General features: G+C 38.2%; 1 protein-coding gene and 2 long non-coding RNA genes across 4 annotated transcripts; 1 reads left to right on the forward strand and 2 right to left on the reverse strand.

Moving 5' to 3' along the window:
* Positions 1–398: 398 nt before the first annotated feature.
* On the reverse strand, positions 399–13,161 carry LOC148719580 (uncharacterized). 2 transcript variants are annotated; one of them, XM_088738527.1, is made up of 15 exons: positions 12,698–13,161; positions 11,499–11,747; positions 10,916–11,308; positions 10,248–10,598; positions 7,700–7,756; positions 7,088–7,339; positions 5,059–5,454; positions 4,472–4,822; positions 4,078–4,200; positions 3,657–3,785; positions 3,026–3,328; positions 2,604–2,691; positions 2,209–2,256; positions 1,651–1,707; positions 399–1,084 (listed from the first exon to the last, which is right to left on the reverse strand). In XM_088738527.1, exons 1-14 carry the CDS (start codon positions 12,750–12,752, stop codon positions 1,662–1,664), a joined length of 2,841 nt encoding a protein of 946 aa, XP_088594653.1. In that variant the 5' UTR covers positions 12,753–13,161; the 3' UTR covers positions 399–1,084; positions 1,651–1,661. The 2 variants fall into 2 exon arrangements, with proteins under 2 accessions (XP_088594653.1, XP_088594652.1); XM_088738526.1 differs by having other exon boundaries at positions 399–1,163.
* A 45-nt stretch (positions 13,162–13,206) lies between these two features.
* Positions 13,207–16,440, forward strand: LOC148719581 (uncharacterized). The gene is made up of 2 exons (XR_015993220.1): positions 13,207–13,856; positions 15,214–16,440. It is a non-coding gene; the product is annotated as an uncharacterized LOC148719581 (long non-coding RNA).
* On the reverse strand, positions 14,649–17,923 carry LOC148719582 (uncharacterized). Its single transcript, XR_015993222.1, has 3 exons — positions 17,635–17,923; positions 15,226–15,402; positions 14,649–14,934 (listed from the first exon to the last, which is right to left on the reverse strand). It is a non-coding gene; the product is annotated as an uncharacterized LOC148719582 (long non-coding RNA).
* Positions 17,924–18,787: the final 864 nt, after the last annotated feature.

The following is an 18,787-nucleotide window of genomic DNA, read 5'->3' on the forward strand; positions in this document are numbered from 1 at the left end:
AAAATTTCTTTGTGCCATGCTTCAAAGCATGCACCAGCCATAGTGATAATTTTGTTTTACTTAATTCGTTTGATATGATACAGGGATGTAACATTTTCAGTCTGAGTTATTGAGAGTCACTTTATTATTATTTTTTTTATGAAAAAACAGCTAATGAGTTGATACAACTTGATATACAGAAACAAGGCCTCTATCATAAAATTATTATCAGGAGTTGAATAAAGTACAAAGTATTGAAAACATACAACATATGCATGTTCTATCCAAAGTGAGTATTTCGAACGCTGAAGTATGGGCTATTTTTATCAAACGTTCTCACGTTGTACAGTAATTATTTGAAAGAGAAAAGCAAACTACAGCAATCAAGGGCCAGTCATTTAATCGCCCGGGGGGGGGGGTGAGTTGAGGAATTTTGGTAATGTAAAAATAATATGAACCTGAGTTCCCCTCAGGGCTCTGTAATATTCATATGATCCCCGACCCATTGACGGTTAATTGGCAGTCAATTTTAATCCTACAGTCCATCCCCTTTAATTGGCGATAGCTTATTCGACCTTATTCCTCGTCCGTTCCCCCTGAATTCCATGCTGTCCCCCCAAAAAAAACCACCCAACCCCCCTCCTCCCTCCAGGCATTCTGATCACTATAATTACATTTATCGTCGTGGATATACGTAATATCATTTGATTTATTTGATTTTTTACTATAACGTTCCAAAGTAAAGTACGCATTGGTGGCTGGCTATTTTGTTACAGTTTTGAGGGGTGCAATGACCTTCCATATGCTTATCAGTCGATGGACCAGGAAATATAAAAATATAGGAAATATAAAAATATAGGAAATATAAAAATATAGGAAATATAAAAATATAGGAAATATAAAAATATAGGAAATATAAAAATATAGGAAATATAGGAAACTGCCAGCATAGCAGGTTTTACCTTTTTCATAAGTGTGGTTCGATATTTCTAAGTGTATAAATTTATTTTTAAATCATCCTGCTTCCGTAATGAAATTCAATAGTCAGTTCGTCCATTTTGTGGCACGGTATGATGCCCCTTGGTTAATCTCTGCTTTCTTCTCCCTAAATCATGAGAATGGTAAATATATTTTACAGGGGGCATATAAAACGTCTCTTCTTCGGATTTCTCAACTTAGGAGATCTGAAAATAAGATAAAAGGCGCATCAATCAATTTGATTTAATTTCCCCCAACCTTAGGACATTTCAGATCAGCAGATTATTGGTCATTACTGCCCATCGCTCTCAACCTGCGATGCACTTTCTCGCGTTTTTATCTTAGAAGTAAATGACTGGTGTCCTACCCAGACCTTTCACGGCAAAGCAGTGGTCAGGTCCCTACACTTCGGCAATACGGTTGGATCTGGTTCGAGCTTAGTAAACGATGTTTTGATTCTTGTAAATGGTTGTAACAACTTTGTTCTCATGATCAAGCAGGAATAACAGTCGGGTGGTTAAATGAAAAGACAAATACATCAAATGCACTTTATCAACGAATGCGTTTCTTACATATTAGGCACAAGACGGCGTTCACCTCAAGGAACTCTTTAGTGAAATAGTCAGCTATTGACATGGAAATACTAATGTGTGTATTTAAGGTGTCAAGTATTCTGGGTTTCATAAATCTTACCATCTATTCTGTCATAAATCCGTACTTTGAACAAATGGCACTGATTCGCTGTCCATTCTAAAAAAGACGGAACAAAAGAAAAATTGGTCTTCCTGTCTTGGAAAATAAAAAGGTGCGCTCCCCTGTGTGTTGCCATGGCTACCCCCAGTAATCTTGAGTTCCCCAGCAAAAAACTGAAATATAGGAGTGTTACACTTTGCCTATCAACACGATTCTAGTCAATCCTTGATAACCCCCCATAATTTTGTCTCCTTGTTATGAAAAAGAATAATTTGAAAATTAAGTATCTCCGCTTAAGATCAAGTGGTGACTTTTGTCACGAATGGCTTGATCAAGCTTTGACCCCTCGATCTAGGTTGCCAAAGTGCAGTTAGGTTTTCACGCCATCGCCATGCATCCCACCCATCAAGGAAACAAGACCGTGGGCTATGTTCACTATGCTTTCAATCAATCCAAGTTGCGATCAAACTAGTTTGAACTTTACCCCAAAAACTAGAAAAAAAAAATCTTGCTGAATTTGAAGCAAATCTATAAGATAATTCTTCAGTATATCCGTACCTCAAACAAACCGATTCTTCCGATCCTCCACTTTCTCTCCGTCTCTTCCTTCATAAAAAAGGAGACAAACATCAAACAAACTAAGAAATGAATCTTTTTACAAAACTACTTTTTCACGTGAAGTTCAGTTTTGCTTTGCTTTGATAAATTCTTGCCTCAAGTCATTTCTTTTCTTTAGTTATAGTTATGTCTTCATCTATGAGCTTAATTCTGTCTGCGCCAAAGATATTGGTTCTCAATTCAGACAAAACAAGAACAAATGATTACCCTACCATTAAAGCCCTTACCTCTTCCATTATAAAAACAGGAACAAATGATTACCCTATCATTAAAGCCCTTACCTCTTCCAATAAAAAAACAAGAACAAATGATTACCCTACAATTAAAGCCCTTACCTCTTCCAGTAAAAAAATGCTCCTATCAGAACGCTGGCTAAACCGACAATGAATACTACGGGAACAACCACTGCTACTAAATTAACACCTGTGGGCAAGACAGAAAAGGATTACCACTGAAAGTGTTACCTTAAATCACAGTAAGTAATGAAAGGGAAAACGATGAAGACTTAGGTAAGGTAGGTACCAAGAGAGGACACTTTATCCTCTCTTGGAAAATACGCAATAGTAAACAGAAAGGTTAGAGGTTAAAGAATAACGACAACGTCGTGTACTGCATCGTCGAGCAATTGAAACAGTTTGTGAAAGTCAATAATCGGGTGAAACAAAGGGTACTTCGCTGATGTTCTGTTAACCCTTCGTCACATCCAAGCTCTCCGTTTGCTTCAAGTTGATTGTTAACAAAAAATTCCCACTCTCACTTTTATGCGTTGTGACTTTCTCTGTCTGTGATTCTCTAAAAGGTGGCTGTACAGTTGTCTTTGCCTGTGTGTGGAACACTTCAGAAATAGCTGGAGTTGGCTGATTCAGCGCTTCCGGCGTTTGTGATGTCTTGCAGCAGACAGCAGATGAAAACGTTATCTTATCAAATTTTGCAGTTGTGGTAAAAGCAAAGTAGGACGGCCTTACGCCGTGAGGTTTTGTACTTTTGTGCTGGGGAAATATTACTTCAGGTGAAGGCACCACTTCAGGTGGATGTGGTAAAGAAGTTATTACACTGGAAGCTAGATTTCAGAGGAAAAGATAACAAATGGTAACGATGAGTCAGACTATTGGTCATGAACTTTTTAAGCGCTCCAGAGACTACAAGTTAAATTAACCAAATTCCTCTTCAATAATACTCTGTTTATGACATTTAACAATACCCAGTATGCAACACAGGTGTCGTGCTACGGAATTCCGTACACTTATCAATGGCTGAAAAGTCCAGGAAAAGTGTGATTCACTTATATCCAGCAGGTAGTGCAATAAAGGGGAAAGATATCAGCTTTCAATTATTACGTGAGATATATTACTTCCAACATTACTCGATCTCGTTTCGTTAGGACTTACTTTTAAAGGAAACTAATCCAACCTTGGATGACGTCAATTCCTGGGCGTCTGGAGTGGTGGACGTTACACCAGGCAGGAGCGTTACTTCACGGCCAGATGTGAGTGACATGGTGGTTTTCACAACAGAGGCTAGGAGAGGGACAATATCGTTATTATAACTTATGCATGATCATAATTGCCATCTTAACGCAATTCCTGAGATCTTTCCTCTAGAGGAAGTAACCACGACGTTGGATGACGTCATTTCCAGGATTTTAAAACTGGAAGAGGACACTTCGGGAGATTTTGTCACTTCATGATAAGATGTGCGTGAAGCGGTGGTATTAACATTAGAAGCTAGGAAAACGAATACCACTATCATTATCATTTCTTATGTATGATCTACGAAATTACCATGCTAATGCAATTCCTGAGATCTTACCTCCAAAGGAGGTAACCGCAGCACTAGAAGACGTCATTTTGGGGGTTTTAAAACTGATAGTAGACACTTCGGGTGATGGCGCTACTTCACGATGAGGTGAAATGGTGGTCGTAGCACTAGAAGCTAAGGAATAGTTGCATAATGTGATCAAGAATGCTGAAGTAACCAAAAAAAAAACACGACAACTAACCAAGACACTTGGGTGCAGCTGAGGTTTTAAGATGACATTGTACTCGCACGAGAGAACAGGTCAAATTATTAGGCTTAAACATGATGCTTAAAATATCAAATAAAAGTCTCAAAACGGAAAACCTGACGGTTATTTGAATTGATTAGAATACTTTTAGACTTGCACACTTAGGTTAGAACACCTTGATATACTAGAAACACTTACGTATATCAGAAACAGCGCGGTAGAAAGCGCTGAAGCCCGTGTGGGAATCTGTATCATCTGATTTGAAAATTAAAAACATATTGTTCCACGAAGAGAGGATTCCCTCCTCTGGTGGAGTATGATTTCCATTAAACACACCCAGCAAGGGCCACCTCTCCGTTTCTCCATCATACACATAGAGCTCATCCGTGTTGTTCTCCTTTTGTAAATCAAAGGTTGAAAACTTTAAATAAACTCGTTGTGGGTAATGTGTAACTATCCTCCAAGAGCAGTGCTGTCCATTAGCATAATTCTTCGGATATCCTGGTGATTTAATTGTGCCGCTAATTGACATTAGAGTTTTGTTGCAACCTAGACAAAGTAAAACAACTTAGAATGAGATTCCATCACTAAATACTCTTTAAAATAGTTCTGAACTTGAAGACGTGATCTAATGGAAATGAGGAAACATTTTGTGAGTATCTATGTCATATTTGGACATATTGCATTCGTTTTGCATTACATATAAATGTTAATTATTATTATTTATACTCATCAGTTTAGTCAGATAGTTAAGCGACGATGTTTCATGGATGTTTCTTACTTACTGTGGTAGTAACAGTAGTAAATGGTTGGGTGCTTTTTTCTAGCATCGTATGGATACGCACCATCTCTTTGGTCGTCATTATTAAAATTGGAGGTAGCAAAATATATCCACTCCAGACTCACTAAAGCCCACTTGACCATCTGACATTTTGCCGACTCGTAAGCGAGCAGAAAAAATGGAAATTCAATAGGCAGGAGAATAGGGGTGTTTTTTTCTCCATCTGTTCTGCAACAGAAGTGAATTTCCGTATACACTTCATTGTAGAGATAAAATTCGGGAAGCTCCCCGCCGTGTTTGTCTCCGTTATACAAGCTGTAGTCGTCATCATTCCAGAAAACGAATCCCTTCCTCAGTCCTTTCGGGCAGTGATGTCCCTTCTTATAAATGCAGTATTTTCCTAAAATAAAAAAAAAAAGATTTCATCTACTACATGTAATTGTAGATTAACAAAGATGGTAAGTTTTGAGCTCGGTAAAGAAGTAAAGAAAGATGTTTTCGTCTTGTCACGAGCGTGAAACAAAGAAAAACTTCTGAGTCCCCATGAGGAATAGAAGCTCAGACCTTCGGATTCTGCGCACTGATGCTCTACCAGTGAGCCACAGAGACTCTATGGTGAGCAAGGTCCATTACGAAGTTCATATTTGACATGCGTACTGCGGGGCGCGGAACCCGTCCCACGCTCGTGACCGACTAGACGATAACATCTCTCTATACATCACGGTAACTACTTTTCATGCCCAGATTATGGGACGAAAAAGGGTGTCTGGTCAGTGAAGTCGGAAGGTTCACCGGAGTAGGTTCGCCGGAGTAACTGTCATTTATGACTTTGCTAGAAATAAAGTAACAATAATCATCACCAATGATCATCATCGTCACCATCATAATGTCTTTGTTTCATCTAGCAGCGAGGAATCCCCACTGCTAATAGGGGACATCTAACTAGACTACCTAAAATACAAATAAATAAAATTACATACTGATTATTAAGTATTGAATAAAACTACATATAGCCTCTAAATTATAAATTAATAGTTAATATCATAATGGAATCGTAAACAAGAAAATTTGATTACAAATTGCATAGATATAAGATAGTACATAAGTCAAGTCTGCGTATCCTGTTCTTAAACTCTTAGACTGGCAGCTGATCATTCTCGTTTAATAACTTGCTCCACAGTCTTGGGCCTAGGTATCGAGTCGAATGTTTTCCGTACGTAACGGAATCAAATCTAGGTAAATAAAAATCTTTCAAACTTAAACTATAAGTATGGCTGTCAGGTAGAAACATATCACAAAAAGTCCTCGGACACAAATTAGTCAAATCATTTTTAACCTTATGCGTACTTTAAAATGCATTTTTCTTGTAATTTTCTATTATAGAATGTTGGTAGCTTGGCTCTTAAATAATCAACATTCAAAAAACAGTCGATGAGATTAAGTGTGAAAAGTGTCTTGAGTTTGTCTGTTTATGTCGCTTCAGGTCATTCTGTCTGTCCTCTCTTAACCTGTCTAAAATAGTTTACTAAAATTACTGGGAGGCAGTGTGGCCGAGTGGTTAGAGTGTCGGACTCGTAATCCGCCGCTCCCGGGTTCGAGTCCCACCCTGATCACTGGATTTGTTTCACGGTAGCCCCGAGTTCAGATCCTTGGCCACGCTTTTAAATAGCCGACTGGTTTGCCTTCGGCCAGTTGGGGTTCTTAATGATATTCTTAATGATGTTAGGTTCAATTTAGACCATTTGTTTCATTTGTTTGCAAGGACCACAATGGAAACTACTGGTTCACCAGTAATTGTGTAATCCTATAAAAAGTTTTTTTTGTTGTTTTTTTTGTTTTTTTAATAGTTTACCTGCTGGCCAATCAACTGTTTTTTGAATGTTGATTATTTAAAAGCCAAGCTACCAACATTGTATAATAGAAAATTACAAGAAACATGCATTTTAAAGTAGTTAAGTGTGAAAAGAGTTTGTCTGTTCAGTCGCTTCAGTTCATGCTCTCTGTCCTCTCTTAACCTGTCTAAAATAGTTTACCTGCTGGCCAATCTTGCCTATTTTCGTCGTCAGTGGTTGTATCCTTGATACAAAATGATCTGTTTACTATAAACTTATGTACGAATCCGTCGAGGTGAAACAGCGTTGATCTTGAATTGTTTGATTTGTCATGATCGGTGTAATAACTAGTGTCCTGAAGAATCCATCCCTCTTTCCACCGAAACCCTTCAGCCGAAGGACACCCGGATACTGGTCTCGTTATCCCGTATGTTCCAGCTGGCCAGCGAATCGCTGTAAATAAAACAGCATAGGCGATAACGTTGTCGTGACCTATATAAGAACTATCAAAATATCTCTGCCATTGTTGAAAAAAAAAACAAAACAAAAAAAAGAAAACCAGAAAAGTCAAAGAATGCTGATTGTCTAGAAGAAAGATTAAGCGACCATACTCGACAGTGCTAATCAGGTATATGAACATTGTTCGCGCTTTGACAGCTTCTCACAAGGGAGATATCACCACAGACACTCGGTACAGGTCAAATCGCCCTGATATGATGTGGATAAACCAGGGCCGAGGTGAACTGGTTATCGTATGTACTATCATTATTATTACCATTTATTACTATTTTACCGCGGTTCCTGAGAACTTACTTCCAGGCATCACCTCCTGACCAGATGGAATTGGAATAATGTTTGTAGCAGTGGGAGCTAAGGGAGAGTCAGATAATTAAGTCATAAAGTGCGTAAAGTGAAGCAACATGTAAATAGTGTAATTATAAAAGGATTTGATTTCCCTGATGAAACAGGCTTGTAGGGATGAAAGCGTAGTCTTCATATTTTTCCATGTATTTATATATATATATATACATGTTGAGTAGAAAAATAAGACGACTACGTTCTTATCCCTACAAGCCTGTTTCGTGATTGCTCACTCATCAGGGGATAAAAACCCCCTGATGAGTCAGCAATCACGAAACAGGCTTGTAGGGATAAGAACGTAGTCGTCGTATTTTTCTACTTAACATATACTGCGCTCTACCCTTATGTATTATATATATATATATATATTAGTCTCAACTAATTTTAGAGGGCTTCAGTAATAAATTTAACTATAAAGAATTGCGATAAAATCGAAAAGTTTAAAAAAATAGAAATTAACCATCTTGACGTTTCGACGCTCTCTTTTCCTGCGTCGTTCAGTAATAAAAGTTCAAAGAAAATTAAGTTTTAATTTATCTAAATTATTTTGTCGATCCCACAAAAACGCATGGGAAGAAGAGAATATGAATCGTTCGTATTCTCTTAGGAGGTACCCAACGAGACTTCAAAAAACTTGTGTAACAGCACAAGTACTTCAAACACCGAGATATTTGATTGAATCTGTATTTTCAAGTTCTTTGTCATTTATTTCAAGCTTGATACCTTGGCAGGTTTGCAATCTGCGATGGCTACCAAACTACAAAAATTTCTATTTTTTAGTGTTCAGTGTCAGATAGTTACTGTCGGCATTGCGCTAAATTGGCAAGGTCGGCATTTAGATGGTATTGAATATCTTGGCAGCGTTTTCCACTTGGGTATATCAGAGTGTCGTCTGCATACATAATTACTTGACAGTGTTCTAAGCAGTTCGGAAGATCGTTAATGAAGATAAGGAATAGTAGAGGGCCAAGGATGATACCTTGAGGTACTCTAACATGAACTTCACAAGGAGGGGACAGGTAACCTTCAACAGATGTTACTTGGTACTGATTATTGAGGTATGGGACAAACCACTCCACGACTTGAGAAACGGTACAGTTGGATTTCTTTGACGTGATCTCATTTAGAGTCTTCCAAAGCTCACTGGGATTACCTTTGTTCTTGTTAATTAAATCCGAGTAATAGTCCGTTTTACATTTTTTTACAAGTTTGTTTACGAAGCTTTTGATCTTTTTAAACATTCCCCAGTGGTATTTCGAGTTTGTTTTTATCGCCTTTCTATGATGAAAATCCCGGTCTCGCATGGCGTTTGATAGGTCAGAAGTCATCCAGGGTGTTTTTATTCCTATGATGCGAGTTTTCTTGATCGGCGCGTGTCTGTTTGCAACATCAGTAAAAAGGATGTTCCACGTTTCCACAGCAGGATCTACATCATCCATTTATATCAGTTAAGTTCCAGTTAGTCTCAGCAAAATCTTTGACGAAGGCATCTTTATCGTACTTGCGGTACAAACGGTATTCAACTGTCTCTGGCTGGGACTTAGGGACACCAGATTTTATGGTGCAGAACGCAATGGAAAGGTGGATTGAATTACACCACTTTCAACAATGTGATGGTTGTTGTCGACAAAGATCAGATCGATGGCGGATTTAGTTTGTTCACAATTCTGGTCGGGGTGTTGATTAACTGCTCAAATTCATTAGTTATTACAAATTTTTGCAGTTGCCGTTTGAATTTAAATGCAGAGTCGTCTTTTACAGCTAAATAGTCGATATTGAAATCCCCCAAAATGACAATTTCCGATCCCGCTGGCAGTTTCGAGAGTGAGTCATTTAGTGCATCAGTGAATGTCTCAGAACAGATGTCAGGTGGCCTAGATACACAAGCAATAAACAATTTCTTGCACGTGAGTCGATGTACTTCAATCCATAATGTTTCAATATTTTCAGTAGAACGAGAACCACGAGAACCACTAGAACCAAGAGAACCACAAGACCCACGAAAACTAACAGAACCACGAGAACCACGAGAACCACGAGAACCAAGAAAACCACGAGAACCAAGAGAACCACGAGAACCACAAGAATCAGAGAACTACATAGACCTACACAATCATGACCGTAACTAAGAGTTCTATTATGTGAAGTCTGATAGTATAAGAACCCCAAGAACCAGAGAACTACCGAGAACTACACAATTACCGTGACTCAGGGTTATACTTATTTGAAGTTTGATAGTGCGCGACTCATGACGTCAGCTGTGGCTATTACACCGGCTATCAGCCAGTTGAGAGTACAGTCGGTCTTGCCTCTATATCTATATTTCATATTCGTTATATTGGGCCGATCAGATCATCGCTGATCCAACGTACAAGAGTAGGAGTATCGTCCACGGTTGCCTGCTGAACATTTCACACTCATAGAATACCACTGCCCAGTGATGTGAGCCCCCCCCCCCCCCCCCCCTCTGTATAAAGATTGTCATTATTATAACACTTACATATTCTGTTGACCGCACGGTAGAAAGCGTTGAAACCACTATAGGGGTCTCTATCGTCTGATTTGAAAATTAAAAACATACTGTTCCATGAAGAGAGGATTCCTTCTTCTGGTGGAGGATAATTTCCATAAAACACACCCAACAAGTACTGTCTCTCATTTTCTCCATCGTACACATATAGCTCGTCCGTGTCTTTCTCGTTTTGTAATTCGAAGGTTGTGAATTTAAGATGAACTTGTTGTAAGTAATGAACAGTTATCTTCCAGGAGCAGTACTGTCCATTTGGGTACTTTTCCGGGTAAAGCGGCGATTGAAGAGTGTCGTTGCTAGAGTGTAAAGTTTCGTTACAGCCTAAGAACAAAAACTATACGCAATTATAACTGAGTTGCTATCGTGACAATCGTAAACCATCTTAATGATTTGGTCAGGGACGGATTGAAGCAGTTAATACAGCTTCCCAGTCTACTTTCTGAGTTTTCATGTCCTACAATACGGTACGATATCTTTATGCGTGATACTGCATACATCTTCATGTAATATCTAACTGGTATTAACAAATTGAATGATAATGAGTACAGCATTAACCTGTCATATCTTTGCAGCCTTATATGCTATGTTGAACATCTAGGTTACTCGACATTTCTACACAATTATGCTATTTTAATTACCTTGATAGTAACAGTAATATATGGTTGGGTGCTTCTTCCTTGCATCGTAAGGGACCGCCCCTTCTACTTGGTCATCATTATTAGAAGTAGATGTTGAAAAATATATCCACTCCATACTGGATACAGCCCACTTGACCATCTGACATTTCGCCGACTCGTAGGCGAGAAGAAAAAATGAAAATTTAGTAGGCAGGAGAATAGGGTTGTTTTTGTCTCCGTCTGTTTTGCAACAAAAATAGATCAGCGTGTACTTATCATGAGGAAACTCAAAATCAGGAAGTGTCCCGGCTTGTTCGTCCCTGTTGTGTGAGGAATCATCGTCATTCCAGAAGACGTTTCCTGGGATCAATCCCTCAGGGCAGTCTTCACGTTTCTGATAAATACAGTATTTTCCTGGAAAAGTATGAGATTATAAGTATTACAGATTCATTCAGGTTTTGAGGACTTAAAGTTTTTCGGTGTGTTAAACAAGCAGCTATATCTATGGCTATATGGTGTTCATGTGAACAGTGATAAGATTAAATGTAACAGTGTTGTGAGCTTAATATATCAAATCAGCCCAAGATATTGCAAAAAAACTAACCTGCTGGCCAAGTTGACCTATATTCGTCACCAGTGGTTGCATCTTTGATGCAAAACGACCTGTTTACGAAGACCTTATTTACAAATCCGTCGATGTGGAATAGCGTCGACCTTGAATTGTTTGAATCATGATGGTAATAATAACTGGTGTCTTGCAGAATCCATCCCTCTTCCCACCGAAACCCTTCGGCCGCAGGACACCCGGATACAGGTTTTGGTATCCCGTATGTTCCAGCTGGCCAGAGAATGGCTGTGAATGAGACAGGACAGGCGATGAAAGCTGTTATGGCTTTTTAGGAAATACCAAATAGTCTATACTATTCGTCAAACATGCAAAAAAGTTAGTGAATATTCGTGCTTCGAATGAAAGGCCGGCAACCGAAATTCCCGCTGGAGCTGATCTATCAGGCATTTGTTTAGTGTTCATTCTTTGGCAGCATTTTACACAGGAGACTTATCACTACAGCACTTGCTTGAAGTCACATCGCACTGATATAACCGTGAATAACCTAAAGCTGTGGTGGAATTTTTAAAACTTGAATCTACACTATAATTTATTGTCACGCCACAGTTAAGCCCATCAAAGAGGGTAAAACAGTGTTTAGAGCATACAAGTAATTTTTTGTTTACAGCCGAGAAGGAAAGCATAAAACATAAATTCAACCGATGAATACAAACGACCGGGAAGGAATTGTACTTTACGATTTCTCATTCTAAGAAAAGGAACTCTCGTCATATCAGTCAAACAGTTTTCCTAGAAAACGACTGTACTGAAATACATTAACATGATTGAATTTCAAACTAGTACTCATTCATCCATAATTTCATATGATTTCAGGCAGGGAAAATCAAGAAGATAGGACAAAACGCTAATAACAATACAAAGCACTAAATGCAAATTTAGCTTTGTATTTTACAGCAATTCTTCAGCCCCCTAATATTAAGACAAATCATGACCAAACAGGTCACCTATTAAAGGTAAACAATTTACCTCACTAATAGACCCACTTTGTCATAGTGTTTTGGCTACGCTTTTTTACTTTACAAGTGAATATTTTTCATTAAGTGCAGGGAGGATTCCTAAAGGATTCAGAGAAATAGCGAGCAGCGCTCAGTGTTTGCCCTTAACATTATGAACGATCCACATGATCTCTTCACAACAATGTGTACTCTACACAAGCGATCATGCAGTTAGCATACCTGATGATTCCAGGCTGTAAAGAGCTGTTATCAAACATAAAACCCGCCAAAACATTATATCCAGACTGAGGCTGCCGCACAGTCAATTGATTAACGGCTCATTCCGGTGAAATCATGTGGATGAAGAAGCTGAAGGATGCCACATTTCTGCTGTAATCCTCTGTCGGTTTCTCAGAATTGTTGGCGCAATGAGTTGCAACTTGTGTTACATACCTAATTAAAACCCTACCGCCTTATGAATGAAAGGCTGCGGGAAACTCGGCAGATTAGGAAGACTATATTTCAGTCAAAATCGTTCTTCTCAATCAAAAAATGCTCGGTTTTTTTTTTTTTTTTTTTGAAAGGCTTATACTGATGATAAGTCAAGTTAGGACTGACACGGGGTTAGGACTGACACGGGGTGATGACCGACCCGAAGGACAACCGAAGAGTAATAGAGACGAGTTTCGGAATCGGGCGGTTTTCGGAAATTGTTGGCTAAAATCCAATTTAGGGGACTATTCCAATGCCATAATTTTCGATTTGCAAAGCAACGCCAATGAGCCAGACAAGGACATTTTCACTTGCCTTTCGTGTTAACAATGCAGCGTTGAGAGTAGCTCATGCTCTTCGGTCTTGTCTCTCTGGCCGGTAAGATCTTGGATAATTCAGAAAATACTATCAGCCAAAGAGACAGCTTCAACATAATCTGAAGTTAGCTAAATTTCACCTATACCTTTGAGCTAACTCCATTTTTTACACCAGGTGTCTCAGTTTTGGACTGGTAGTATTTTTCTGAGCCATCCCAGATCCCACCAGCTAAAGTAGTGGGAGACTAAGGAGGGACGTACAAAACTATTATATGGATCGAACTGGAGATAAAACAGGGCTAATAGTTGACTTTATAAGCAAGCTGACCCTCTGACCGGAAGTGCTGTGTTTTGTAATCCATCCAAGATCTTACCGGCCCTGTGACAATGCAAAGAAACTTTTATTTGAGGATCCTTCGAGTTACTGGCGCAATGAAACAATATCCTCTAGGACTGACGCTGACAATGTTACCCGGCGACCCAAAAAAGTGCGACAACATGATCTGACGTGTTACTATTCATGGCAGTATCCTGATCTCTTCATGAAGGATGGTTCTGCACACGGGATCCGGTAAACAATAAAGATATCTGTAAGTAATCACATCCTTCCGAAACTGTTAACGTTTTACAACTGAGGTCGAAACGTACGTGATAAATTACAACAGACTGGTGTCAAATTCTTGGTCAATTAACTAGGGTGTTCCTTGTTTTCCAAATTGTGTGGCATGCGAAATCCCACCAACTTCTGGGCGATTCATTAAAGCCTTACTAGCTATCGAGTTTTACTAGATTCAAATTGAGGTATAACGTTAATAACCGAATGGAAACATGGTACACAAAGCACCAACTCACAGAGGGAAGTTGGGGCGTTCTTTAAGAAGCAATAAAGATTAAGAGGTGATTAAGTGTCATATGACACTGACGGAAGCCCATGCCATTGGTGGAGATTGTAATCCAATATACCTTCATTTATTGTTTTAAAATTGATTTTCTCTCTATATCCACATATATTTTGCGCTATATAAGTAATAAGTTATTATTACTATTATTATTATTATCTTCTGGTAATCATCATGATGAAAGATGGGTTAATTGGACACCTGCCTCAGAGCAATTATTTCAAGACTCAAACCCCCTCTTCCTGACAGTCTTTACTTCTTCCTGCTATGGTCCACCTAAAATATTACTATCTCACCCTATTACATACCATAATTTTTTTTTATCATGGTAGCTCATGATTAACTGGTAAATTAAGAGTGAAACTGATAAATGTAAAGTGTCAGTGCTAATCCAAAAAAAACGAGAGCGGTAAAATGCCATGAGAAGCCTTTGGTCCACCTTTGCACATGTACAAGATTCCTGTATCCAAATACCACAAATGATTCAAAAGCAACACTTTAATTGCTCTTTGTGACAACAAATCTTTTACAAACTTGAGTCGTATGTCTCATCCACATTATATCTGTATGACAAATCCAAGTAAATGACCATTATCTCACTTTATTGTACCTCAACTTTGTTGTTAAAATATTATTTTATGTTGTTTTAATTACCATCTCCTGCAACAAATGACAGGGCAAAATTATCACACAGGCATCTGAGTTATTCTGAATGTCTTCTTTTTCAAGCTTGAGAAGTCTTGTTTATCTGGCAAGTATGCTAAAATGACTGTGAGAAGATAAGACGAAAATTAGAACTCTTGGAAACAGTAAAGAGAAAGCATTTTTTACACAAAATAACAATTTTTTCATTAATACACAAAATTGTTATTGTGGAAGTTTACTGAGTTAGATTATAATGAGATGTAAAAATGCATTTGTGGGTTGGAAGGATTGAGCCTAAGCACAACCATTTGAAAAATAGCTTGTTTTTTTAAGCTGGGTGAGTATTTTGCCTACCAAGTGGCTGTTAATCATTTGACCCCTGACCTTTGTTTTTATTCTGAAGCCATCAACTGACCTGATATGTTCCATATGGTGATGTCATCCACATAAGGCAGCAGAATTCAGGTCTAAATCTGAAGACTTCCCATAGTCCTTGTTCTCATCCTTGAGGCCTCCACCTTAGCCATTGACATAAGGTGTTGAATAGTTTCAGAGTTAAAGCTGCTTGTTCCAGTTGGTTGGTTGCTACAAGCTACAAAAGACAAGAACTTGCTCTGCAAAGTCATTGTTATAAGCAGATCATGGTCATCATGTCACAAGCATCTTTTTTTATTCACACTTATTCTACTAAAAATACAACAACGAGAAAGAGAAAAAGTAGAAAAATAAAGAAGAGAGTTCTAACTATACATGAATTTACACAAAGCAGTGGAAAGAGTGTGTAGTAGCCAAAGGAGCCAAGCTTTCGAGTTGGCCACTACATTTTTTACACAAAACAACAATTTTCATTCTAGAGCTGTGTTAAAAAGTTTGTTACAAGTTTGTACAGAGAGTAGTGAGGAAACTCTGAACCCTCTAAGACCTCAACATCAGAATGCACATTCTCATCAAAGTTCTTTCTAAATTTTCTCTTGACACAATCAAGGTGCTTAACAATCAGGAGCTTATTTAATTGATGATTTTACAAATCCACAGAGTTTAGCATGGTCTGTGCTCTTATCGTCATAGACATTGTCATCACAGTGGACAAAATGGTGTGGACTCACAAGGTGCAAATAAGTGAGTCAGAAACAAATTTGGAGCACAATTCGTTTTTTTGCCATAATTCTTCACATAAAATCATGTTTCTGAGTGTGACGAAGATCATGATACATTGACTCAAGCCATGTTGTTTGTTTACACATTGACGAAGGCAAATTGGCCAATCAAATTGTGACATTAGTACATTACTGCCAATAGTGGTAAAAATTTTCCTTATTCTCATAATCTTCACATTTGATCCTAGGATAATACTGTGACGGGGGAAATTAGATGCTGTTCACATTAAAGGGTTAGCAGGTTAAGAAAGTACTGCTATAAAGAAAAATAACATAAAACAAACACAACATGGTTCACTGAACAACACAAAGCTAGTCAAACCAACCATAATTTGCTGGGAACTTTCAAGGGAAAGGACACCTTCTTTACAGTGTTTGTTTGAGATAAGAATAAGTTCTTCCCACCAAAATAATATAACGGAACTGTTTAAAGGTTATTAACTTGAATAAAAGAGCACACTTGTACCCTTTTATTTATGCAGGTCTTACATACTGTATCTTAATTAAGTAGGTCATCCTGTTGCAAACTGATTGCTAAATATCAAAATAACAACAGAAAATGCAGTAACAACTTTTAACCACAAATCTTCTCATTTTGAAATCCTTACTTTCCAGAATTTTCTTCTCCTTAAAATCCTGCTAACTTGCAACCCCATTCTAGTAACACTATAGAAAGTGCAAGCCCATAATTGTCAATAACCCCAGCCTATCACTAGGAAACACTTCCCCGCCTCCCGCCTAGACATTTCCAGACTAAGCTGTGGACCGTATATTGCCTCGACTAAATTTCTTATGTTGCTCCATATTAACGCTACAATTCTCCTACCGCGTATGTCCATTGTATTACTTGTCTATGTGTTCAGTAAGGTTTATTATTTTTCAATACCATCCAGCAAACAAACTAACCCGCAAAAGCCTTGAATCCGTGATTTCTATATCAACAAATCTATTTCCTTTTCATATATGGCTTCAAAACTATGGAACTCTCTTCCGGACTCTTTCAGAACGTCTGACTTTTCTGATTTCAAGCGCAAGATTCTACAGTATGACTCTTTTTCATAGTTAAATTTTAGAATGTTACAATTTTACATTTTAGTAGTATTTAGAATTATACTTGTAACTCGAAGATACTAGCTTATTCTTTAGCTACTCCAAATTCGAGATTAAATAAAGTATATGTATGTATGTATGTATGTATGTATGTATGTAAGTATGTATGTATGTATGTATGTATGTATGTATGTATGTATGTATGTATGTATGTATGTATGTATGTATGTATGTATGTATATATGTATTTGATCTGGTAAACACCACCAGTCCCCTCCCCCAGGGTATAGGTAGACAATGAGCACCGCAAGAATTCATATAAAAGTAAAATTTGATTTTACGATCGTATCGCTAGGACGTTGAATGTAACCAAGAGGGATGACTAAGAGATTGCTATGAGATCCTAAAGGACGTATAACAAGTTCCGGTCAGTGAAAAAACAACAACAACCACTTCCTGTATCGTTTTTTTAATTTTGTATCCTAGAACGAGGGCAGTGCCAACTTTTTGCGACTTCCTTTTACTTTACTTTACTTTGACCTGACACGTATAATCTTACGCAGTGCGATCGCACGAACACCACACAATCTGTTCTCCTAAGATGATAGTCTACCTACCTGGAACAAAAGAATAAGACAATACAGAAACTTAAATCCACGTAAATATAGCATCAACATCTCTTTTATTTACAACTTGGGTCTCGACCGCGACCAGCGATAAATCCACGCAAATTGTTTGTTTTGACAAGTCCAATTTTGTTCAGGGCAGTAAATTCGTTCTGATATCCAAAGGACGTCAGACAGAGTGAGGGCTGTGGAGGGGCACATTTGTTTATGAATTGTACTTCCGGCGGGATATCGTATTATATTCACAAACAGCTAATGATACCGTATACCCAAGGCAAAGACCGGTTTCTTCTGGACTCCTTTCCTCTTGCCACAAATATCACTACTGATGGAATGATATCGCTATTAATCTTAGGGAATCTAACTACTGAGGTATAATATCTTCAAATAAACTAGAGACAGGGCTTACTACGTTGAAAGGCACCATTTTCGACAGCGAGGTGGGACCACGGTGGGTTGACGGGCAGGGGCAGGGCAGAGGCGATGAATCATAAAATAAATCAGCACTTCATTCTATAAATCCAGGGGAAGCCCTAGAGTAAGGTTGCAAATTCACAACTAACGACCGTGTCTTTAAATCTTTCACTTTTTTCTTTCGACACGAGGCGTTCTCTAAGCCAAGTACAAAGCGAAATGGTAAATATCGTTTGTGTCTCAACACCCTAAATACCACAGTTCTGCGAGAAGCTCATCTAAGTTTGCCGTCCTTAAACCTGACCACTTTTTCCAGGAAGATTTTTATTATGGATAAACAGTTTAGGTCTGGGGGGAAGAAAAGCTATGTATATATGCTTCTGATGGTACTTAAAACACTTTTAATCTCGAGGTGAACTCACGCTTAAAGGAAAACGCACTCGTAATTCGCTTTCATTTCCCATTCAATTCACCCTTTCACACACAAGATCTCATGAATAGTTCTTCCTACCGTCTGCCATACAGTTCTTATGATGTTAGAGCGGAGAATTTGACACTGGTTCAACTAAAAATCCCCTGATTGATATTTAACTTTATTCTTATAACTTGTTTTCTTAATATTGTTTCAATATTGTAAGGAGAAATTCCGTCTTGGTCACTCTTGGGAGTGAGAAGGTTAACGGAGGAACACATTTGCAAGATTCTCTCTATTCCAATTAAGAATTACATC

Source organism: Stylophora pistillata, chromosome 11 (genome assembly GCF_964205215.1).
Source record: "Stylophora pistillata chromosome 11, jaStyPist1.2, whole genome shotgun sequence".
NCBI lineage: Eukaryota > Metazoa > Cnidaria > Anthozoa > Scleractinia > Pocilloporidae > Stylophora > Stylophora pistillata.